Consider the following 23783-nt stretch of genomic DNA (forward strand, 5'->3'; position numbering starts at 1 on the left):
CCAGGTAACTGAGATCTCGTGAGAGGAAGCCAAGACCACATCCTAACTGACTCTGAGACTCTGAGCTCCCCCAAGTAGGGTCTAAGTCAGGGTCAAGTTTGTATCCCGGGTACTGGAAACAGCCTGGCAGAGTCAGGAGCCCTCAGATGAATAAGGAATGAGGGAAGGAGGCGTCAGGAAGATGGGGACGGGGCTGGGAGCTCCAAGCAGGGAGGAGTGCTGACCGCAGCCGGGAGGGCAGAGCCACGTGTGTGCCACTTTCCGGCTGAAGCCTGCCTGCCCACACAGCCGCGGCCACGGCACCCCATGCCCCGTGTTGGCCTCACCAGAAAACCCATGAGGGCGAGAGACAGGATGACACTTGGCACCCAGAGAGCTTCTCAGGGGTTGGAGGCTCGGGGAGGCTGCAGAATCTTGTTCCTTAGGGAGGAGGCCAGGGTTGATGGCCGCTCCCCAGGTGTAAGTACTCCCCCCACCAGGAAGAGGAAGGAGGGCAGGGGCAGGAAGCGGGGGCGGTAGAGGGAAAAGGGCAGAGAGAGGTCCTAAGAAGGGAGGAAGGGAGAGGAGAAAGGGCTGATGGGCAGGTGTCTGAGGAGGTGCCCTTCTGTCCGAGGAGGGCGTGACCCTCCCTGGAGCCCAGCGCTGAGCATCAGAAAGGGCAGTAGCCAGAGCGCAGGAGCAGGACTCGGCTGGGGCCCTACGCTGCCCTGTCGATTTATGGATGGTGGAAGGTCCACAGGGTCCGGAGGAGGAGCTGGGGGATGGCAGGGGGTGCGTGGGGGGGTGGGGGTGGGGGACAGTGACTGTCGGCTAACCCTCTGGTGCCTATGGTCACCTATGCTTGTAGGTGGCCGGAGGGCGACGGTGCTGCTCCCAGTTTCCAGGATCCCCGAAGTGTACCCTCTGTGCAGACAAGTGAGGTGAAGCCTCCGTGCTAGCAGCCCACATCTACCTGGGAGGCAGGTGGTGCGGCGCAGAGCGTGGTGCTGCTCCGGTGGGCAGACCTGGGTTCAAATTCTAACCAGACCGCTTACTCTCAGTGTGGCCAGGCTCACCCCAAAGCTTCAGCCACCTCACCTGGGAAATGTGATGGCAGCCCCCGCCTCACAGCACCCGCATGAAAGAGGCCCCTCCCTCCTCCTTTTGCTCTGGGCTCCCTCCTTGGGCCTGTAGGGTGGGGGTGTCCTTCCCCTCCCCCTCTCACAGCACCCTCCTCACGGGGCCTCTCTGAGCCTTGGAAAACAGAGGTCAGTGACTTCCCATTTCACAATGAAACCCAGAGCTTCACCCCTTCATGCCCCACAAGACCCCGTATGAGTGGTTCACAACCCTGGCTACACATTAGGGTCATCTGGGGAACTTTTTCAGAAGTGCTGATGCCTGGCCCCACCACCAGCAGATCTGAGCGAATGGATCTGAGCTGGAGTGGGGCATCCTCGCTTCCTCCTTGCTTCCTGGCGACCTCACCAGCCCGCCGGGCCTTGGTGCCCCAGCCTGCCTCCTCCTTGCTCATACACACACACACACACACACACACACACACACACACACACACACACAGGCCCTTCAGGGCCTTTGCTGGAATGCTCTGTCCTTGGGGGTGCACATGGCTCCCCCTCACAAGTCACTGCTCCCCGCTGATCTTATCAGAGCGCCTCCACCCCAGGCCATCACATCTCCCCTGACCCTGCTTGATTTTGCTTTATCACACTGCTGACCCTTGATGTGCCCTGTGGTTATGTGGGTGACGTCTCTCTAAGCTCTATGACAGCAGGGACGTTGCTGGTTTATTCACTGCCCCATCCTCAGGGCCCAACACAGTGCCTGGCACACAATGGGTGCTTGACCAAAATCTGGGTAAAGAAAGGCCCTTTCTGCCCACAGGCCTGAGCTCCTGGAAGGTGAAGGCGGACACATGCACCTGGGTGTCCTGGCGCCCAGCACAGGACCAACCAGTCCGTGACCAATTCATGGTGCTGATGATTTGCTCTAGAGACCGAAGGGCTGGTGGAATGCTGTGGAGCGTCGAGACGGGAAGGAGGGGTCCAAGCAGATGGAGGTGGAAAGATGGGCCGCAAGGGGCTGAGTTGCTTCAAGGAAGAAAAGAAGGAGGCCTGGCCTACCATTTAGCTGGGCCAGGCGGCCCGGTAGGGCGAAGGCAGTAGCGGCCTGTGGGACATCAGCCCCGACCACTGGACCATACAGTAGGGGCAGGATGACGGGGAGCCCACAGGAAGGGAAGGGTGGGGCAGGGGAGAGTCAGCCCCAGGCCCCACCCCTGCAGCCATCACTGATTAGGACCTTTTGTCAGGCAGCTGCAGGCTATTGCAAACCACAAATGCCCCCGCCAAGGCCAAGTGGGCGTGGTGAAGGGAAAGGCCAGTGGGGACCGAGGCTGCTGGACAGGTAGGGTCAGGAGGTATCATTTGGGGCCTGGCATTCTCACAGTGCTCTTGGGAAAGCAAACCTGGACACTGAACTGGAAAGCAGAGCAGGATGTGGAGAGCTTTGGGAGAGAGAAAGGAGGCTGTGGGCCCCCAAGGTAAGAGGCGATCTGGGCAACAGAAGGTGGATTCAAAGTTTGTAGAAATTGCTGCTGGATTGGATTAGTGACACGTGCACCCTCCTTCTGTGCCCTGACCTTGGCCATCCCCCATGTCAACCCTCTCTTAAACCTCCTCTCCTTCCCTCCCAAGAGGTCGGGGAGCCGTTGGGTTGGGGGAATGAGAGGGGCAGCCACAGCAGCTGGCTCCCAGACCCCTCCCCGGGGCTCCCTCTGTGCTCTCCTGGCCGGCCCCACCCCTCAGGCCCCGTCCCCGAGCGAAGGCCTCCTCAGCTCCTCCCCACAAGGCCCAGAGCTGACTTCCGGCTCTGGAGGCAGCAACATCCGGAATACAGCAGGAAGGGTGCAGGGCACCCCTCCCATGCCCAGGGTGGGTTCAGAGATGCACATGAACCAAACTCTCTGTCCACTTTATATATATACATATACAAGCAGGCCCCACCCACACTCATGAGGCCTTGAGAAGGGCCTTCCATCCTCCATCTTTGGCATCAATCTGTCAAAATCAGCTTTTCTGTGCAACATGAATTAAATATATTATCTGTCTTTGTGCTGAGTCACGGGACATTCACAGTACAGTGCGGGGAGGAGGGGAGGGACTTGTGGGGAGGCCAAGACCCTCCAGGGCTGCTCCTCGGGCTGAGGGGTGGGGCTGGGCAGGGGGCTTTCGTAGAGAAGCTGGGCCTGGCCTCCCCTTGGCGTTGCCATTGGAGATTCAGCCAAGTGTTGAGACCTTGGGAATACAACAGGCGTGCTTGGAAGGGGTGGTGAGGGGGGGCCTTCTTCAGGGCTGCGGGCCTTCCAACTCCCAGCCCCCTAGGGCGGGGATCAAAGCCTGTGTGTCCTAGCCCACCTTCCGTCACCTTAGACTGAGGCATTTACACCCTGCCCTCTGGGAGCCCGGGGGCATGGGGAGGCTCGTGCCAGGATGGGGTGGAGCATGGGACCGGGCCCTAGGGGCCGGGAAGGAGGGAACAGGGGAGGCTGTGCGAGCCCCAAGGAGCTGAGGCTGGCCTGGCACCAGCATCAGGGTGACCCTGCCTATCTGGGTGTCGTCCCCCGGACCCCGGCCCCGGGCTGGCTTATCAGGACCCAGGCATGATAAGCAGGAGCTACTTTCGGGAAAGGGTGGACAGGTAGGAGCTTGGGTTAGAGCTCCAAGGGCAGTGAGTGCTCTACCACCTGCCAATTTAAGGCAATCCCGTTCAGAATGGGGGGATGGGCAGGAGCCAGCTGAGGTGGCAGGAGTGCAGCTGGTGGGACTGGCCACCTCTGGACTCAGCTGGGCATCCAGCAGCATACGGGGCCTCTGGCCAGGAGAGGGGAATGGGGACAGGGTGAGGATGTGGAGAAGTGGGCTGGGCTCCCCTTCTCTGCCGCTCTAGGGACACCTGCCCTTCAGGTGGGGGGTGGGCTTTGGCACACACGTGGGCACCCAGGATTCCAGGGTCCTAGACAAGGTGGCCCGAGCTTCCTGCTCTCAGAGGGGAAGCAAGTGAGTGACGTGTGGGCAGGCAGCCCCTGGCGGGGAGGTACGGTGGTGCCCATGTTCGGGGCACAGTGCTCAGCCTGACGCCAGGATTCTCCCGTCTGTGTGGGTCCCACGCTGGTGCCCAAGCACCTCAGGGTGGGAAAGGGTCTGCGGTCCCCTCCTCCCCTCCTCCTCATCTCCCCCCAAGGAAAGCAGCTCAAGCCCAGCTCCAGGGCTGACGACAGAGGGGTTGGTGTCGAGGTGAAGGCCACAGGGGAGACTTGTGGGAAGCAGGAAGAGGAAACAGCCGTGGCCAGCATGGCTGCCAAGAGGTCTTCTGGGCCAACCATTAGCCCTTGTTCCTCAGTCCCCCCAGGGCCACGCAGGCCCCGTCCTGCCCGCCGTTGTGCCGTTGTGCTCGCTGTGACCTCTTGTCCCTGGGGCTCCTGGGGCCGCAGCAGGGTGGGCGCGGCTCAGAAGATGCTCTGCCTCCGGCTCTTCCCTCGGCCTGGAGAACGGAGGGGAAGGGGTGGGGCTGCAGAGAGGAGGCTGGGCAGCAGGGTGCCCCGGGGACCAGGAGCGAAGGGCGTCCTCCAGGGCTATTCTGCTCCCGGAAGCCAGTCGGTCCTGGGTTCGAATCGCAACTCGGTTACTTACCAGCTGTGTGAAATTGTGACCTAACCTCCCCTGTGCCTCAGATCCATTGAATACGAAATGCAGAGCCTGCATAGTACCTATTTCGGGGCACCTGGCTGGCTCCGTCAGTAGAGCCTGTGATGCTTGATCTTGGGGTCCTGAGTCTGAGCCCCACATTGGGTGTAGAGATTACTGAAAATACACACACACACACACACACACACACACACACAAGGTACCAACTTCTTCAAGGGGTGTTTTAGGATTATATGAAATAACACACTTGTCACATCTGAGGCCTTCAGCTGTTCTAGAGTCAAGGTATGGTTCCCCCGGAATGGAGGCAAGAGAATTCAGGGTTTGCAGACAGAATGTAGCCCAGAGATGTGCCCCTTCCTCGGGGCTCTGTCAGATGCAGCGTGGTGTCTGGGTTGGGGGCTGACAAGGGGCACACTGGAGGGAGGAAGCCTGGGCAGGAGATAGGGAACCCAGCTCCTTCCCTGCTCCCCATACCCCCCCCCCCAGGGAGGCCAATGTCGGGGAGGGCGGCATGCTGAGGGAGGGCGGCATGCTGAAGAAAGGCTCACTCCGTTCTTCAAGAGGGAGGAGCAGCCTGCCCTGGTCTCCCCTAATTAGGGGAGGGGGTGGCGGAGGCACGAGCCCCTACCTGGCTGCTGGAAGGCCAGGCCCCGGTAGCCCGGGTCCTTCTGGAGCTGGATCTCCTTCAGGGAGAAGATGGACGCCGCTGTGGGGAGAGAGGAGAAAGGTGGGGAGAGAGCCAAGCCCACGGGGGCCCCCACGCCCACAGAGCGCCCGCTGGCCGGGGGAACCCCTTCATTCAGGGCTGGCCCAGGAACCCCCTAGCTGGGCCTTGCTGGCGGCTTCCCAGGTCCCACAGTTTTGCCGCTGAGGCACAGACGGGAACCCGAGGCGGGGAGGGGAGGCCCCCACGCTGCTGGGCCCCTCGTCCCAGCTCTTCCCCCCCTCCCCCGCAGCGGCCGCCCCCGTCTTCGGTTCGGGGTGACCCCAGCCCCTCCCCCAGCCTCCCTGGATACTCACTATCTTCAAGCTGGTGCACGCGCTCTCCCAGAGACCGGAAGTAGGGGTGGCTCAGGGCTGCCTCTGCGGCCATACGGCTCTTGGATTCGTACTGAAAGGTACGGGGTGGGCTATGGGGCCGTGGCTGGGGGACTCTGGGGACCCCTGTGCGCGGTGCGACCCCTACACTGAGTTAGACGGCCAGAACGAGAGGGACCCGAGTCTAACCCAGGAGCCTGCGGGGGCCGCTGCCAGCCCCCACCTCCAAGCCAGCCCGAGGCCGACTGTGGGCTCGGCTCCCAGGCCTCCAGCCACTGAGAGAAAACCCAAACTGGGACTTCCAGAGAGTGACCTCCTCTTGGGATGGAAATACAGAGGCTGAAGCCACCATGGCCATAACATTAACAACAGTAACATGTCATGCCAGCGACTCCCCTGTGCGCTTCCTTCAAGACAGGCACCATACTGTGTTCCATAATCTCAATTTGTCCTCGTGACCCGTTTATAAAATACGAATTATTAATTCCTCTTTGCAGTGGAGGAAACGGAAGCCCAGGAAAGTTCTATAACTTGCCCAAGGCTACACAGCTAGTAAGTGGGCCTGAACTGGGGTTTGAGCTCAGAGTGTGCCCGCTCCCACGGCCGCGTGGAAACCAGCGCTCCTCCTGGGCCCGGGGGTGGGGCGACGGGGAGGAATATGGGGGAGAGCATGAGCTGTGAGCACAGATGTGGGTGGAGGGCCCAGGTGGGGTCTTGGGGCTTCAGCGCTGTTGGCTCTCCGGCTGCCTGTCCCTGGGCCCAGCTGGGGGCACACTCACCAGGAGGAGGCTGGTCAGGAGGTGGATGCCCTCAGTGTCCAACCTGCAGGAGGAAGGAGCTGACTCAGGCCTGGCCTGGGTGGGAGGGCCAGGGGCCAGGGGTGTGCGTGGCCACCTCCAGGAGGGACAGCGGGGACCGTGAGCAGGCGAGGAGGTGTGGGGCGCCAGGGCTACCTGGGAGCGTGGCTGATGAGCGGCTGGGGGAGGTACCGCGGGAAATTGTAGGCTCTGAACTCCGACAGGGCGGTCACGCCGGGCCACATCTCGTCCGTAGGGGTCCCTGGGGAGATGAGAGGGCGTGGGAAGGGCAGAGTGAGGGGCCAGGGCCACGGGCGACTTGGGAAGGATGCAGTGAAGAGGGTGGGGGCAGAGAATGGCGGAGGCCACAGGGGTCGCCGCCCCGTTGAGAGCGAGTGGGAGCCCCTCTTCCCAGGCCCTGTCTGCGCCTGGGCTGGACGGAGTTCTGGCGCCTCCTGGTGGCGAACGGGAGGGACCGGCCGGAGACTAACCCAGGAGTCGGAAGATGAGGTGCAGCTCCTCCTTGACCGTGGAGCCGGGGAAGAGGGGCCTCCCCGTGGCCATCTCGTAGTGGATGCAGCCCACGCCCCTGCGGGGAGCAATGCGCAGGGGCGGCGTCAGGCTGGGCCTCCTCGCACCCGCCCTTCCTAGGACTGCTCCACCAGGGCACCAGTGATGCCCCGGCCGTGGTGGCTGCAAGGGTCCTGGCCTCGGGTGGGGTGGCCCAGGACAGGGGAGACTAGCACAGCCCAGTCCGCCACTGGGGCCTCTCTCTGGGGCTCCTCTGGGCTCTAGGGCGCTTTAGCCTCTCCCCTCACTCCGTAGAGTTTGGGTCTGCACCCATGTGCCAGTTCCTCAAGCAGCACTATCTCAAACTCTGCCCCCACAGGAAGAGGGAAGTCCATAAATCCATTCTCTTGGGGACCCCCAGCACAGAACACAGTGATCATTCATCAGAAACCTGGGTTTCTGCTTAAAAATTGGGCTGATATTTTTCGTTCTATAGCAAATCATATGCATGTTAATTTTAACACAAAAGTAATAAATCCTTTCCAAAATTTTCAGTAGAAATGATGCTTGGGGAAGATTCATCATATTTACTGTGGCAGTCCTCCTGTACCCTCTGGTAACCTCCTCGGGATCCCTGGGGGAGGATTTCAGAAGCAGAGCCTTGGAGGGTCTATTTAGAGCCAGGGGAACTCTAACGTACTCCAGACTTAATTCTTTCCCATCCAGTTACTGCAGGAGGATGTCACCTGGCTTCTAGTTAGGCAGGAGGTTAGGCAGTTCTTTGCAGAGGGCCTTGAGGCAGCAAAAGGGAAGGTGGGGGTGTGGAAACCCCCCTCACCCTGGTCCCATGGCGCTTACTCACCACATATCAATGGGGGTGGAGTACTCCGTGGACCCCAACAGCACATCAGGGGGCCTGTACCACAGGGTCACCACCTCATTGGAGTAGGTCTTCGTGGGCACTGACTTGGCCCGGGCCAGTCCTGGGGACAGACATGTTACTGAGCCTCCCAGCTCCCTCTCCCACAGCACCCACCTCCTTAGGAGACCGTGCCAGACCCGCCCCCTGGCCCCGGTGGGCTCCGGCCCTCACCAAAGTCAGCCAGCTTCAGCTCCCCCCTCTCACTAATGAGCAGGTTCTGCGGTTTCAGGTCCCGGTGCAGGATCTTTCGGCGGTGGCAGTAGGCAAGGCCCCGGAGCAGCTGAAACATGAAAATCTGAGGGAGGATGGGACGAGAGAGGTGAGCAGGGGAAGGTGAGGGTGTGTCCCCCCTGGGAGACCCTGTGTTTCTGCCCCATGGCTGGGAGGGGCGGCGAGGTCGTTGGGGAGCTACCCGTTCTCCACCCATGCTGCGCTCCATCCTGGGCTCCATCCATCCCGGGGAATCCCATCCACAGGGGAGGGCACCAGGTGTGCAGCAGAGGCAGCAGGGTGCTGGAGGCCAGAGCGTTCTCCGGTCTGGGAGCTGAAGGGGGGCCAAGCAGGGCCAGGAAGCCCACCGGGGTGGGGAGCTATGCACTTGGTTCTTTCACAATGACCAGAAGGGGTCATTCATCCCTTCAAGCTTCTTCAGAAGCCTACTTTCATCCATGTACCCATTTGACACCTGGGAAAACTGATGCTCAGAGTTGGAGAGGGGATTTTATATCATCAGCTAGACGGTGGCAGAGGGTGTGTGTCTGCATCGGTGGGGCAGGGCGCTTAGCACAGTTCCCGGTATTCCCTGAATGACAGTGACCTTGCACACCCTCATACCTTTGCAGGTCTGAGCAACCTCAGCAGCTGGGACCCTGGTGGTGAGAGTGGGTTCCCATGCTGGGCTTGAGAACAGATGGGGACTGAGATGGGGCCCCTGAGGGTAGGCGGTCCTTACGGAGGCCCTCACCTTGACATTGTGCATGCTCATGAGGTTTCCACAGTGATCCAGATACTGCTTCAGGTCACTGTCCTGGAACACAGAGCCTGGCTCAGCCCCGACCTGTCTTGACCCCTGGCTGGAAGCCCCTCCGCAGGCAGGGCCCAAGGTCTGAGCTGCCTTTAAACCCCCTGGGCCCACTCCTGCATGGGAGCATCTGAGAACCTGATTCTAGAACAAGGCCCGAGCTTCCCCCCACCCTGCCCCCACCCCTACCACAGAGGGAAGAAGCTGCTAGCCCCAGCCCAACTCACCAGGTACTCAAACACCAGGGTGAGAGACCGCTCCGTATGGATGAGGTCATGCAGGGTCACAATATTGGCGTGCTTTAGGTTCTTCAGAAGAGACACTGTAGGGGGCGACAGGCCCACCTGGGTCCCTGGGGCCCCACACACCCCTCATACCCTCTCTTCCTGGGATCAGCCCTAGGAGCCGCCACTCCAGCAATGACCCTCTGCCCCTAGGCTCCCACTGGGGCTCAGGTCAATGAAGCCCTCCTCCCGGGAGCCCCAGGAGCTCAGGACCCTAGGGTATTGTACCCTCTCGGATGGCAGTGCAAGGCGCCCCCTCCTCATGCTCCAGCCGGATCTCCTTCAGGGCCACGAGGTTCTCCGTCAGCTTGCTGCGCCCTTTGAAGACTGTGGCATAGGTACCCTGGGGACAAGAACCCCGGCAGCACCAGCCACACTCAGGGCCCACGACCCTCTGTCCAGCGCCCTCCTCTCTGTGCCTCTGCTTGCGCTGTGCCCTTCCCCCTTCTTTTCCTTTCACTGAGGTTCTGTGTTTGCTCCAAGGCCCATCTCTCTCTGACTCTGTCCCTCACTCCTCCCTGTTCACAATGAATTGTCCTCCCCCGAGCCCCCAGCAGGCGAGGGGCCCTTCTATTATAACAGTTTTGTTCTTCCTTATGTTGATGTTTACAGGTAGGTCTCCTCTTTGGGTTCCTGGAGGGAGAGGGCCATGTCTTCCTCCTGTCTGGAAACCTTCGGCCGCCCCAGGGCCCTGACACAAAGCGTGGCGCAGTGGGAACAGAAATAGCTAACGGCCCACAGCGCTTACTCTGCGGCAGGTGCAGTCTAAGCGTGTACGCAAGCTTCTTAGAGTAACCTAGTCCATCCTCACGACAGCCCTAGGAGACACAGCCATTACACTTGCATTTGACAGAGCAAGAAACTAAGGCACAGAGAGGTCCCCTCATTTGCCCAAGGCCACACAGCTAGTAAATGGCAGAGACGGGATTTGAATCCAGAGAAACACTTGCAGGAAAAACAGACAGACAGACAAACTGGATTATGCCCAGAGCCCACGGGCCCCACTCCATCCTCATGCCCTCCTCCAAGACTTGGGCCTCCCTCAACACTGCAAAAGGCTGGGCCAGATTGGACGGCCAAGACAGTACGCCTCCAGGGGGCAGGGGCGATGGGAAGGCAGGACAGAGTGGGCAGGGGAGTCCCTGTCCCTGCTCCTCACTGTCCCGCCCAGCCTCTTACCTCCCCCAGTTTGTCCAGTTTCACGTATGTTTCCAGTTTCCCAAAGCCGATATCTGACTGAGAGGGAGAGACATAGGGTCCTGTGAGCCTGAAGGCCCCACAGCCCCACATACATGATGCCCCACAGACAGCCTCCAGGAGGGAAGCGAATGAGACCCCCATCAGGGAGAGGAAACAACAGAGCCTAGCAGGGACGAGGGCAGCCACAAGTCCTGCCTCTTGGCCTCTCCCCTCTAACCCCAGGATAAAGGAAGGAACCCTAGGAGGTATGAGTTTCTTCCTCCCCTGGAGTGGAGGGAGCGGAGCCAGGGCTGGGGCACCTGGGATTGCCGCACACCTTCAACACCTGTCTGTCTCCACCTTGCTCAGACTACTAGCTCCTCGTGGGCAGAAACTGTGTCTTGTTCTCAACTGTACTTCCAAGTTCAGAACCATCCTCCCCGGCAGTCTCTCTCATCAGCATACTTCCTCTAGCTCAGTGGTACCCGACCCTTAACAATATAGATTCCTGGGCCCCACCACCCAGAGTCTGATTCTGTAGGTATCTGGAGTGGGGGCCAGAGTCCACGTTTTGCAAGATGCTCCCAAGGAAATATGGATAAGCAGCCATGACCGGAAAGCACATGTCAGCTGGTCAATGGGTCTCACCGCAGTGGAAACTGTGGGGGCCCAGAGAGGGCTTGGGGCTCAGCTCCAGCCCTGGTGGGACTCACCTAGGGGAGTGGACGTTGACCAAGGACTAGAAGCTTGCGAATTGGCCGAAGCCAGCAGGTGGCGCCAGAGGCCCACAAACTGCTGCAGGCGCCCGCCGTACAGGCAAACCCCAACTGATGTGTCCAGGCTGGGGGAGGAGGGTCTTCCCTGGTGACCTCTGACCCTGTTGGGACTCACCAGGGATGCTCGGCGGGACATGCGGCTGAGCGGTTTGGGCAGGTCTGGACTCTCCAGCTGTAGCTTCTGCAGGAATTCCTGGGGCAGGCGGATGTCCATGGGCAGAGACAGCCTCTTACTGATGTCCTGCAGTGGCCGGGATGAGACAGGGACGCCCGTGTTTGCTCCATGTTACCTCGTGCTGTGGGACCCTCACTTTTCACCCAGGGCCTGGCTTTCCCTGTAGAGCAACCCTAGCAGGGCCAAACCACGGGCTATGACCCCAGGCTCACAGCTGCTTCAAAGATGTGCTCAGAGACATATGTGAACATGCAGGGGTTGCTGTGTGACCTCAGGAGGTCCCTTTCCCTCTCTGGGCTGCAGCATAACCATCTATAGAATGAGATTCCAACGGATGGAAGCCTATTTTTCTTACACGTGGACCCATGCAGACGAGTCATAAGAACAGTAGTCAAATCGTCTGGCTTCGTTTTGTACCAGGACTGTTCTAGGCACTTGGCATATATTAACTTGTTTAATCTTCACGATGACCATTTTAACACAAGGAGACTGCTATACAGAGGTTGAGACACTTGCTCAAGGTCACAGATCTGATCAACAGCAGAGCTGGGATCTGAACCCATGAAGTCTGGCTCCCAGGCCACCACCCTCCTTGGGCACACACTGTCCGGTGTGTCCTGCCGCGCCCACAGGGGAGAGCCCAGAGCCCCTCACCTCCATGGAGAAGCGGCGCTGGTTCTGCCGCCGGTACTGCATGCCAGGGGACGGCTGCCCAGGGTCCTCCCCGCTGTCTGTCGGGGAGACGGTGCTGGACTCTGGCTGGGGGTCTCTGCCAAGAGGCCCAAGCTGCAGGTCTGAGAGGGAGAGGCGTCAGCTGCCCACCCTGTCCCTCTGCCCCAGGGAGGGAGGAGGAGGGAGAGGGGGGGCAGGGAGTCTGCCGCCCCACCTCTGTCCTCCCCCAGCAGTGTGGGCCGGGTCAGGGAGGGCCAGGAGGGGCTGTGGGGGGCGTCAAGGGTGGGGCGGGGGGCGGCCGGACCCCTCACCCTCATTGCGCCTGTTGTGGAGCTGGTTGAACTGCTCTGTGAACTCGGCCAAGGACTCCTCGATGGTCTCGGTGCGCGGTACGGACAGGGAGAGGCGGCGCTTAAAGTTCTTCATCTTGTTCATGGTCAGCGGGGACCAGGCAGTGGGGCCTGAGACGGAAGAGGGGGGCAGCGCGGGTGAGAACCAGGCACCAGGCCGGGCTGACAGCAGATGCGAATTCTGGGTCTTGGTCTCCGTCTGCCCATCGAGCTCTGGGGCCCCGCATTCGGGAGCCCGGGTTGCATCTTCTTCACCAAGGTTCCAGGACCTAGCCCTCTTCCTCCCTGTGAATCCCGCTCCCCCGGCCCCCCAGAACCCCCCACCCCCACCCCGCCCCGGCCCTGGGGAGGTAGTCACACTATGTACTAAGTAAGCAGTATAGCGAAGTGCTGCTCATAATAGCAGTGTGGCGTGCTGGCAGGGTCCTGGGGGCCTCAGCAGGCCAGACGGTAACCTTTGGGCTCCTGGAGGTCTACAGAATTCTCAAGAGGCCTGGAGTGGCAGGGAGGGGACCAGAACTCGGGCCAATAGCTCTTCACCAACTTGTGTGTAAGAGCTTGAGTATGTCAACAGCCAGTAAGCCTCACTGACTAACGCCCAGAAGCTGAACATCAGCTCGGCCTGCGGCCCTGTTACAGAGTCTGGTCCAAACCCCACTTCATCCTCATACTGACACCTGGAGGTCCCCCTCTGGCTTGTCCTAGGTCCCTGGGGCCCAGAAAAGGAGAAGGGACAAGGGAGGGGACGTGTGCCTCTGAGTGGGCCCCACCCCATCTCTCCAGCTGAAATGTGGGAGGTCGGGAGCAGCTGAAGGTCTCAGGGGATACACAGAAGCTTGCCAGAAAACGAGGGCCTCAGGGACAGGAGGCTGGGCTCCTCTCACACCAGAGCCCCGAGGGGGCAGGGTGTCCACACCGTAGAGAACGCAGTGGGGGAGAAGGGTGGGCTGCTCTGTTCACCTCAAGGCCCCTCCCCGAGCCAGAAAGGGTTCCCTCCCTGGGGCTCCCCAGCCCTTGTGCCCTCTGAGGGGGTACCCTGCTGGCCACGCAGTGAGACTGTTTCTTCCTGCAGACCCTTCCTTCTGTTTCTTGCCCTGAAACACCCCCCCGCCCCGCCACTCCCCTCCATGATTTCGTAAGTTCCCGGGTGTGGCTGCCCCTCGTCCTCCCTGGTGGAGCAGGGACCAGGAGGCCTCCCAAGCGCCCCACCGACGCCTGCCAAGGGCCGGTCCTGTGATGGGAGAGGGCCACCCTGCACCCTCTCCCAGCTTTTACCCGAGCACCCAGCACAGCCCATTCTCAATCACTAGCCAGTTCCCTGTTGCCAAAGACCCCTCCCGAATCCCCCTTGTTTAAGGGATTCTGGGTCATAACATGTTTGCTTTGCTTCCTGGTCATCCTTCTTTCCTCAGCCAGCCTGGAGAGGGTCCCTTCCCTGGGCCAGCGGGCTCCTGAGCCCAGAGCTGAGGGGGCGGTGAAGTGGATGGGATGGGGGTCGGGGGGCGGCCAGGTCCTCTTTCCTCCGGCTGGCGCCAGCTGAGCCCATCTCTGTCCGCTGGGCCCTGGAGTCTCACTTGGTTCATTCAGTCGACAGGTGAGCACCAAGTAGCTCCTATGTGCTGGGGTCACGGGGCGGCGGGGGGAAGTGAAGTGCGGTCCCTATTCTCCAGGAACTCAGGGGCTGCTGATGCCTCCTCTGAGGAGAAGGTACCAGAAGCTGTTCTTCCAGCTTCCTTGGCAAAGCCCAGCACCTCGGACTTTCCGGATTCCCCGGCCCTAAGCTCATTCCTGCCCTCCAACCTCCGCCGCTCCTCCCTGGCCCCCTGCGCTCTGGGGCTGCCGTCTGTAGGAGGCACAGGTGGACGCGAAGCTCCCAGCGGGCAGTCACCCCGCCTTACCCTGGAGTGTGCAGCCAGCCAGGGGCCAGAGCCTGTCCCATAATGGAAGCTTCGTGACAGTGGCAGCATATGGGTTCCAGGGACAGGAGGACCTAGATGTGTCCTACCTGTTGCCTCACATTTCCCAGCAGGACAGGAGAGTGGAGATGTCCCCATTGGACAGGTCAGTTGTTTACAAAGTTGGCTGAACATCAGTAGCACCAGGGAGTATTTTTAAAAATTTCAGATTCCTGCGTCTCACTCTCAGAGTCTGGAACTGAGGATGGTGACTGGGAAAATGAATTTTTAAAAAAAGCATCCCCAGGGCACCTGGGTGGCTCAGTTGGTTAAGCATCTGCCTTCGGTTCAGGTCATGATCCCAGGGTCCTGGGATCGAGTCCCGCGTCAGGCTTCCTGCTAAGCAAGGAGCCTGCTTCTCCCTCTGCCTGCTGCTCCCCCTGCTTGTGCCCCCCACCCTCTCTGACAAATAAATAAAATCTTTAAAAAAAAAAAAAAAGCATCCCCAGTGATCTGGACATGGAGCCACGGTAAGAAGCATCTGAGGTCTAGGTAAGGGATGGTAATCCACCCAAGATTCCAGGTTGCCCTACTGTGCTGAGACAGGGAATCCTCTGAGCTGGGGAGGTGCAGGGAGGCAGAAGACAGAAGGCAGGCCGAGTGGAGCAGCAGAACCCCCACCATACCCACCCCCAACCACCACACAGGGGAAGAAATGTCTGCCCTGCAGACTGATGCCCCAGGCTCGGTCACGGTTAGCCTAGGGCTGTAGGGGGGAGCCAGGCACTTGGCTCCTTCAGGTCTGAGCTCTGCCAAGAGGGACTAGTCACGCCCCTTTCTAAAAACAGGGCTCCCCCATAAAGCCATCCAGCAGTCTGGGATTTATGGGATGGCATGTTGGGTTTGTGCTCAGGAATCCACCAGTAGCTGCCATAAATCTTACGCCCTTGCTCTTGCCTGTCGGGGAGGGGGGCTCATTAGAAGCCTTCTAGGAGGGAGGCCCCCGGTTTCTGCAAAACAAAAGAGAACCAGCCCTGAGTGGCGCCTGCTAGTGCTGTCCCCTCCGTTCAGTTAGGAGCTAGGAGCCACCAGCTTGGGTCTGGGGTGGGATGGAGGGTGGCCTGGGGAGCTAGAAGGAAGGTAAAGCGGAGTATGGCTTCTCAAGCAGGAACGCAGGGCCAGGCGATGCCGAGGGATGGGGACGGGCTGTCCTCCACCACGCGAGAGCCCCGGAGGAAGTGGTTGTCACTGAGCAGGAGGACGGAGGTCAGATGTAAGGATGGACTTACTGGTGGTGACAGCGAGGCAGGCGGCAGGGGTGGTGACCACAGCAGAGAGTGGACGCCTCGCTCTGCTGGGGACAATCGGGGCATTGAACCCTGCAGGGTCTTGGGTGTGACAGGGCAGACCGAGTAGTGAATGCTCCCTGTTGTTCCCTCGCTCAAGACATAAAATGCCTCTGTCACTTTTCCCTTGAGAGAATCAGCTCTTCAGATTTGGGGGGTCAAGGGGGAAGGGGGACAGGAAAAAGGCCTGTCACCTTGTTGCTGTCTGCCCCTCACCCCCATCCGGGGACAGAAGGGCTCAGTGTGACCCAGCCCGAGGCCAGCCCAAGGCCGGGCACAGTGTGGCCTTTGTCCCCGGGGCCAGGGAGCCATCTGGGGCTGTCCTCGTGCAACTGGTGCCAGGGCAAGAGGGAGCTGGGCACCCAGGGATGCTGGGCTGGGGGATGTTGGAGAAGAGTCCCCCTCAGGAACTGTGGGCGTGGACTCCCCACAACCAGGCCTCCCTCCCCTCCTGCCCACCTGCCAGGTGAGCCTAAAGTTCTCAGCCTACCTCCTGTCATTTCCTCCCGGGCACACACCAACCAGCCCAGAACTTCCTGCTGGTGCCAAAACAGCGAGTGGTACAGGGGGAGGGAGGAGCCAGGCTGGAAGGAAGCGGACACTCGCCCAGAGGCCGCCATATGCCCAGTGAGAAAGGGCTGAACTTTGGGAACGGTAGCAGGAGAAGCCCTTAGAGACCCACCATTCACATCCCCTTGCTGGCCCGTGGAGGACACCGAGGCTTCAGGATGAGACCTGACTTGCTCGAAATCATGCAGCAATTTCCTGCTTGTTACTAAATGCACAAACTCTGACCACATTGCTCCCTGCTTCTCCTAATGGGAGCCCTCACCATGCTGCCCCTCCCTGGGACCCGGGCTGTAGGAGCCGTTTCCTGTTTGAGGTCTCCTCCAGGTTTCCTCCACCCCCACCCCGAATTAAAAGCCAAATTCACATTCTGGTGCCACCCCCAGCGGGGCTGGAGGGTGGCACTTCAGTTATATAATCTCTCTTAGCTTTGGCTCTAGTCCTTCACTTGACAAGTGTTTATTAACAGCTACACATGCCAGGCACTGTTGTAGACCCTGAGAATCCACTTATGAAAGAAACAGACATAATCTCTGCCCTCACGGCACTTACATTTTAATGGTGGGGAGCAGCACAAACAAGAAAATAAATACATAAAATGCACAGGATGTTAGCTGGTGACAGGTGCAATGGAGCAAAAGAAAGTAGCAGAGAAGGATGGGGGCTGAGGGGGCTGGGGTGTTGCAATTTTAAACAGGGTAGTCAGGAAGGTCTCTGTGGGAAAGTGACATCTCAGGAAGAATTCCAAGAAGTAGTGTAAGCAAAGGAGCTAGTCATGTGGAATCTAGGGGAAGCAGATCAGTGCAGGAACAGGCAGTGCAAAGGTCCTGAGGCAGAAGTGAGTTTGGTATGCTCTAGGAACAGCAGTGTGGCTGCAGAGGAGGCCATAGGGGAACAAAGAGCAGAGTGTCAGCCCCCACAGGGAACAGGAGGGTTTCAGCAGCTGAGTGATGTGATCCCACTTAGATTTCAATAGGCTCCCTCTGGCTACTGTGTTGAGAGCAGCCTGTGTGGGCAAGGAAGGAAGCAGGGAGCCTCCTCAGGAGGCTACTGTAGAGATCCAGGCGACAGATGGTGGTGGCGGCCAAGACCAGTGTAGGAGCAGCGGAAGCGGCTGGCTTCTGGACAGATTTTGCGGGTAGAGCCCAAGGGGTTTGCAGAGGGGGTGTCCGAGAGGAGTCAAGCAAGACTCTGAAGGGCTCTGGTTGGAGCAACTGGGAGGATGGAGTGGCCACCGCTAGACATGAGGAATGCTGGAGCAGAGGTCTGGGAGGGAAGAACAGAAACTAGGGTTGGGGCAAGTGTTTCACGTCCAGCAGACGTCTGAGTGTGGATGCTGGGTGAGCTAACATGATGTGGCACCAGCACAGGGAGGCCGCCAGGGGATGTTAGCGCTTCCCTCCTCTTCCCTCAAGCTCCTGCTCTGATGCAAAGATGTGCCGGAAAAGAGCCCCAGATAAAGCTCACGAGACACGAGACACGTCCCTCAGAGATTCCTGACAGCCTACGAAGCGCTCTGAGACCCCTGACGGAAAAGGGGCAGGACGCAGGGCCGTGGTCGGCTACCCGCAGGCCTGAGGCACCTGACTGAGAGGGAAAGGCCAGGCAGGCAGGGTCCCCCTGACTTAGATGACACAACTCGCCAGGGCCACGCGGGGCAGAGGACCCCGGCCTCCTGGCTGACTGCTCTCAGCCCCGGTCCTCGGAGGGGAGAAAGCTCCCCACGGCAGGCCGGCCGGGCCCCCAGGCCCAGTGTCCAGGGAGAGCAGACACAGCCTGCTGCCCCCAGGACAGCCCCTGCCAGGCCCCAGACCCGCCACCTGCCCCGGGTCTGGGCCACCTGCCGGGCCCTGACTGGGAGACTACAGAGGCAGAGAAGGAGCTTGGCAGAGCATCCAGGGAAGCTGGGCAGCAGTGTCTACCCCACGGAAGTGAGGCTGGTGTGAAGGGCGGAGGGCGGCTTCCTCCCTGCATCTCCAGGGAGCCAGGCTTGGAGATTCCTCTTAGCAAACCCCTCTGAGAAGCCCTTTCCCTCCTCCCTGAATGAAGCCCCAATTCACAGCCTTCACCCAAGGTCCTTCAATCCGGCCCCCTGCCTCCAATGGCTTTGGTCTCCCCGCTCTCCACAACCCAAGCTCGGCTCCAGCACCTGTACCCTGGCCCACAGTTCAGGCCAGTCCAGGCCTGGGGTCTGGCGAGGCTTCCCCGACCCCCCAGGGCCACAGGGCGGCCCTCGGATGGGCACCGTCCGAGAAAGCGCATCCTCTCCCGGGGCCCCAGTGGGGACTTTTCAAGCACCCCTCTCACCAGGGGCACTCTGCCCCCTCTGCCTGGTGTTGGTGACGGACAGCTGACAGGCACACAGGGAGCACCTACTAGGCTCCAGGAACAAGTCAGGGGCTTCTCCAAGTTCCTCCTCTGCTTTCGTTCTGTTTTCTTTTCTTTTAGATCTCAGTCTCTGAGGGCCCAGGAACAGGGCTTGAAGGCTACAACTCGCAACTGCCCACTCTCTGAAGCCCAGAAGTTCTGAGCCTCGGTGTCGAAGGCTGATCACTGGCCAGGACACCCTCGGCCGCCCTCTCCCTGCCCCCCGACCTCAGTCACTCTGCCACTTTGGGCGGGTTTCAGAACAAGCGGCCACGGCTGACCAAGTTTGCAGACGTCATGAGCTGGGACTTCAGAGCCACTCCCTCCTCCCAGTGAGATCTGTGCCTCAGGGACCCCTTTAGATAGCATCTCTTCCTCCATCCTCCAGCTGAGCCGGCCCTGCACAGCGTGGGGCTTCGGTTTCCCTGGCTTGCGACAAACCTCAGGGGCAGTCAGTCAGCAGTGGCCCAGAGCCCTCTTCGTTGACCTCGCTCCGCCCCAGCTCCGGCCTGGAGGAGAGGCTGGGAGCCTGGGGCCTTCAAGGTGGCCAGAATCGAGGAGCACAGAGAGGCCTGCAGCCGGCCTGCCAGTAAGCAGATGCTTCCCACCGCCTCTGTTGGGAACGCAGGAAGCAGGCGGTGAAGGCCTTCCAGGAGCATGCAGGGCTAACCTGCAGGAAGCGTGGTCAGGAGGTGAAATGTCTGGGGCTCGGGGCTGCCCCTGCTCTTTGGGCAGATGTACCATTTACCCCTGTGGGGTCCTACCTGTCGGAAGTGTCCTAGAGTGAGGGCCACATGCTGGCCAGGCTGGCTCTCCAAAATTCTCTGCTGCTTGGACTATGAAAGAAATCCCAGCTTTGCCACTTAACAGTACCATGACCTGGGAAAACGCCCCATGCCTCAGTTTCCCTGTCTGCTAAATGGGGAGAATATCTAATCCCCGATCCAACTGCTAAGAGGCTACAGGATTTAACTTTCTTGGTTGCTTTCTGACGATGTCACTCCCCTCTTTAAAATCCTTCAACATAACACTGCCCTCAGACAGAAGTCCAAACTCCAGAGCCCAGCGGACTAGGCCTCTTGTGTTTTGATCTGTCTCCTTCTTGAGTCTCGGCTCTCACCGCTCCCTGGAGGGTCCAGTTTTATGGGGTGTACTTGGTGTTCCCAGAGTAAACCACACCCATGCCCCACAACTTTGCACGTGCCGTTCATTCGGCCTAGGATGCCCTTCCTCATTGTTCCCTTGGTAAGATGACTTCCAAACTCAACTCAAGTCTCGCTTCCTCTGGAGAGCCACACATGACCACACCTCCTTCCTTTAGGTAAATTGGGATGCTTCCTCCTTGTCGCTTCCAGACCAGCCTGAGTACACTTGTCACTAGACTGTGATGTCCCGCAGGACGAGAGCGGGGTCTCAGTGAGCTGTTTGCCCAGCACCTTATGCAGCACTGGGAGCCTACAGGGTGCTCGGGCAGTGTTCGGGGAATGAATGAGGCCACCAGGCCACTGCGCCCCAAAGGCTTGTTTACAGCTCTTTCCTCTACATACATACGAGGCCCACTGAGGACAAAGACCGTTAGTCCTCTTCAGCCTCCAGGGTGCTCTGTCTTGTGCAGTATACGCTGGTTCTCTTCCTCCTTTCAGTCTGGCCAAGGCCCTGTTTCTAGGTTTATCTCATGAGGCCAGGTCCATACTGAGAAGGTGGGCCTTGAGTATACCCGGGGTGGGCCTGGCCCTCTTTCTGGGCACCCAGAGCAAGGCCCACAGTCCAGTGAACCAGCCCTAGACCCTGGACATCCTTGGTTCTTCTGACTCTCAGTGGGAACGGGGACATCGGCGGGACTGGTGAGCCAGGGACTAGGGAAGGCCAGTCGAGTGCTTCCATCTTCAAGGCTGCAGAAAGGCACAGCCCCTTCCAAGAGGCCTTCTGTGATGACCGTCACTTCTCCCCTGGCCTGAAAGCCCACTGGCCCCAGCCTATGGCATCCTGGACATCCCCAAGCAGGATGTCTGGCTCCCTGGACTGCACCTGTTCATTTGTCTGCTTCCCTGGTTTGCCTGTGAGCATGTTAAGAGCAAGGACTGGGTCTGACTCATCATTACACCCCCAGGGCCTGGCACTGAGCGAACCCTCAAATGATCAGCCGTGAGTTCTGAGTTCTGAGTTCTAGGGGCTATTTGGAGACAAGAGAGAAGCCAGGAGACAGTCAGTTGCCCACTAGACTCGAAGCCTCAGCTGTAACCTAACCTGCCTTCTCTGGCCAGCTCTTGGCTTGGATGGCAGTCACGGGGTGGGGAGACAGGGAACCACTGAGGCACAGGGGGAAGCTGCCTGCCGGACAGTGACTCCCTCAGCGAGGTCTGTGGAGGTCTCTGCTTGGGCAGATGACCCACTGTGAGGGATGGACTGGGGATGGGGAAAGTCTTAATGCTAGGTTCCCACCAAACACCACTGAGTTGGGGCCCACGGGGCTTGTGGGGAGGGGGTTTGACAGGGCCCTGGGGCCTTCCTCATGTGTTCCCATCCCTCTGGGGCAGATTCCCAGGGCCTCACAGGTCAGGTGCACTACCCTGGTCAGACCTTGGCCTTGACCCCTACAGATGACCCTTCCTGACCCCCTGACTGCCCACTTCTAGCCCCATATCAGCCCTGCTGATACTCACTGTTGCCCTCCGTGGGTTCCTAAGGCTCAAGGAACAGAGGCCCATACGTCATCTTCTGCTTTTTCTTTCTGACCCTTTCTGAGACCCAGCTAAGTCTGGTCTGCAGTCTTTGGAGAGGCTCCGGATTTGCAAGTGCTAAGATGGAACAGCGTGCTCTTCAGCCAGCTCTGGTTCTGGCTGTGCAGAACATTCCAGACCAGAGGCTGCAGCAAGGAGCAGTAAAGGCAAGACCCATCCCCACATCACCCTGCCTCCAGACCAGGCCCGCCTCCCCTCCCAGGTGGAGGAGACCCTTTCCCTGCTCCTTTAGGCAGGCTCCATTACAGACCCTCAAGGAAGGTCCCTCAGCCACCTCGCCCAGCATTTTCAAAATCCCAAAGTCTGGAACCTTTTCTGAGGTCTTCCTTCAGTCCCAAAGGAAACAGCTCACACCTGTCTCCTCTCCATTTGCTTAAGCACAGAAGCTGGTGCCCACAATCTTCCACACAATGAAATGGAGGAGAAATAAGACAGGTCAAGTCTGCCCACCCTCTAGCTCTCCCTCATCCATGCAAGAATCCCAGCTTTCTTGGTGGTCTGTCACGGGATCTTTGTTAACATCAAGTACTGGCATCCCTGGGGACCTCTCAGTCTCGGGAGCAAGGAGGGCAGGAGGAAAGGCTTTCCCGGCATCTCTTGACTGTATTCCTATTTATACTCCACTCCACTCCCAGCAGCCCCCTGCCTGCCCCCTCCAGTCTGGCCCACATTCCAACAGGACCCCCGCCAATATCTTCCAACCTTTAAGGCAAGCTGGCCTCCTCACACTTAGCATGGCTTCCCTCCCACCAGGCTGGGTCCAGGTACCCCCCCCCCCACCTTGGCCGGGACCACCTCCCGCTCCTCCTGCCTCCAAGGCCCCCTCTGAGAAACTTCTGAACACCTCACCGTTGTTCCGCTGTTCTCTAAATGCCCCGCTTCAGTGTCACTTGCTGCCCTGAGCTCAGTCAGGCTCCTCGGGGGAGGTACTGGTTTCTCCTAGTCACTCACTCATTCCACAGGTACCTGCTGGGGGTGGGGGTGGGGGGCCACTGTCCTAGGCTCCACGCCCTGTCTCCCTTCCCTTGGCCTCCAGGCTCTCCTCCTGCTTCCTTGTCCCTCCCCCATCTGCCAGACTCACTTCCTCTACCTGTCGCTCAAATCTGGCACTCCCCAGAGTTCCCTCTCCAGCCCTCTGTTCTTCCCCTCTGAGCTCTGTTCTGGTGACCTCATGCTCTCCCGTGGTGGAAACCGCCAGCCACGTGCTGATGACTCCCATACCCAGAGCTCTGGCCCAGGAAGCCCCAGAGTGGCAATGAGCAGGTCCAACTGACTACCTGCTCTGCTGTCTACATGTCCTGGGGGGGGGGGGGGGGAGGGGGCTGACAAACTAGAATAAACCTCACTGGGACCGGAGGGAGCAAATAGTTTGAGATGTGTTTTTAAGTGAGAAGGGCAGATGTGTGCAACTCACAAAGCTCCATGTGTGCTAGATATTCACATGCCATAGACACACCCTTATAAACTCGGACATTATACCTATAATCCAGGAGGACACAAGATAAATTGCTAACAGAAGTTATCTCTGGGTGGGGGAACTGGGAGTGACTCTAATATCTTCTTCTTGCTTACTTGTATCCTCTGATACTTCCATAATGGCCACTCACTGCTTATGTTAAAAGAAGTAACACTTCTTTTTAAATGAAAAGAAAGTATTTTTAGATTGAGATTCCAAAACTCTTTAGTGCAAGCCTGGGGAGAACTATAATTATCTCAAACAGGGATTGGCAAACTTGTTCTGTAAAAGGCCAGACAGTCAATATTTTCAGCTTTGGGGGTCATATGGTCTCTGCTGCAATCACACGATTCCCCCCCACCCCTTGTAGAAATTGCCCGAAGACAAGATGGACACAAGTGAGTGGGGCTGTCTGCCAATCAACTTTTACTCGTGGACACAAAAATCTGAATTTTATATTGTTTTCAATGCCACAGAATATTATTTTCTTCTTTTGAATTTTCCCCATTTAAAACTGTACTGACCATTTTTGGCTCGCATGCCCTACTGGAACGGGCTGGAGGTGGTTGAGCCCTCACTCACGGAGGCTTGCCCCAAGCGTCCAGTGTCTGTACGGCATTTGAATCCAGCACCCACTCCTTTGGGAGGTTCTTTTTCTCCTCTTAACTGACAGTGGGGAGGCCTTCCAGGGTTTCCTCAGTCATCCGAGCCGTGGCAGGGACCGGCTTTGCAGGCCTTGGCTGGGGGAAGCCCTTGTCTATGCTCCAGAGTTTAAAGAACGGAGGGCAGGGTCCCTCCCAGAGTCTCAGAGCACTGCTCACCTTAGCAGCAGGATTGGTAAAAGTTAGAACCACAAACCCGTCATCTTGGATGGAGCTTTAGAAATCCCTTGGTCTGTGCCCTCATTTTTCACGCGAAGGCGGGACTCAGAAAGGGGAATGACCTGCCCGAGGCCACGCAGGTTGAAGGGGCAGAGCT

General features: G+C 59.1%; 1 protein-coding gene and 1 long non-coding RNA gene across 10 annotated transcripts in view; one reads left to right on the top strand and one right to left on the bottom strand.

Annotated features, from left to right (window-relative positions):
* Positions 1-2020, top strand: part of LOC113932479 — a 26872-nt gene extending 24852 nt beyond the window's left edge. For all 5 annotated transcript variants that reach the window (XR_003523082.1, XR_003523085.1, XR_003523086.1 and 2 more), the window contains one exon: positions 1885-2020. This is a non-coding gene — a long non-coding RNA (uncharacterized LOC113932479). The remainder of the gene's footprint in view (positions 1-1884) is intronic.
* The window catches only part of CDK18 (cyclin dependent kinase 18), a 31665-nt gene continuing 9793 nt past the window's right edge, over positions 1912-23783 (bottom strand). For 4 of the 5 annotated variants that reach the window (XM_027611694.2, XM_027611697.2, XM_027611693.2 and 1 more), the window contains exons 2-16: positions 12395-12544; positions 12066-12205; positions 11352-11477; positions 10461-10517; positions 9510-9624; positions 9225-9319; positions 8941-9003; positions 8148-8271; positions 7917-8037; positions 7036-7133; positions 6701-6806; positions 6527-6569; positions 5730-5820; positions 5338-5415; positions 1912-4542 (exon numbers count right to left, since the gene is read on the bottom strand). In XM_027611694.2, coding sequence (XP_027467495.2) covers positions 4508-4542; positions 5338-5415; positions 5730-5820; positions 6527-6569; positions 6701-6806; positions 7036-7133; positions 7917-8037; positions 8148-8271; positions 8941-9003; positions 9225-9319; positions 9510-9624; positions 10461-10517; positions 11352-11477; positions 12066-12205; positions 12395-12544 — 1442 coding nt within the window. In that variant the 3' untranslated portion in view covers positions 1912-4507. Of the gene's footprint in view, positions 4543-5337; positions 5416-5729; positions 5821-6526; positions 6570-6700; positions 6807-7035; positions 7134-7916; positions 8038-8147; positions 8272-8940; positions 9004-9224; positions 9320-9509; positions 9625-10460; positions 10518-11351; positions 11478-12065; positions 12206-12394; positions 12545-21271; positions 21409-23783 lie in introns of those variants that run through there. The other variant, XM_027611691.2, reaches the window with a different exon arrangement.

Source organism: Zalophus californianus, chromosome 10 (genome assembly GCF_009762305.2).
Source record: "Zalophus californianus isolate mZalCal1 chromosome 10, mZalCal1.pri.v2, whole genome shotgun sequence".
NCBI lineage: Eukaryota > Metazoa > Chordata > Mammalia > Carnivora > Otariidae > Zalophus > Zalophus californianus.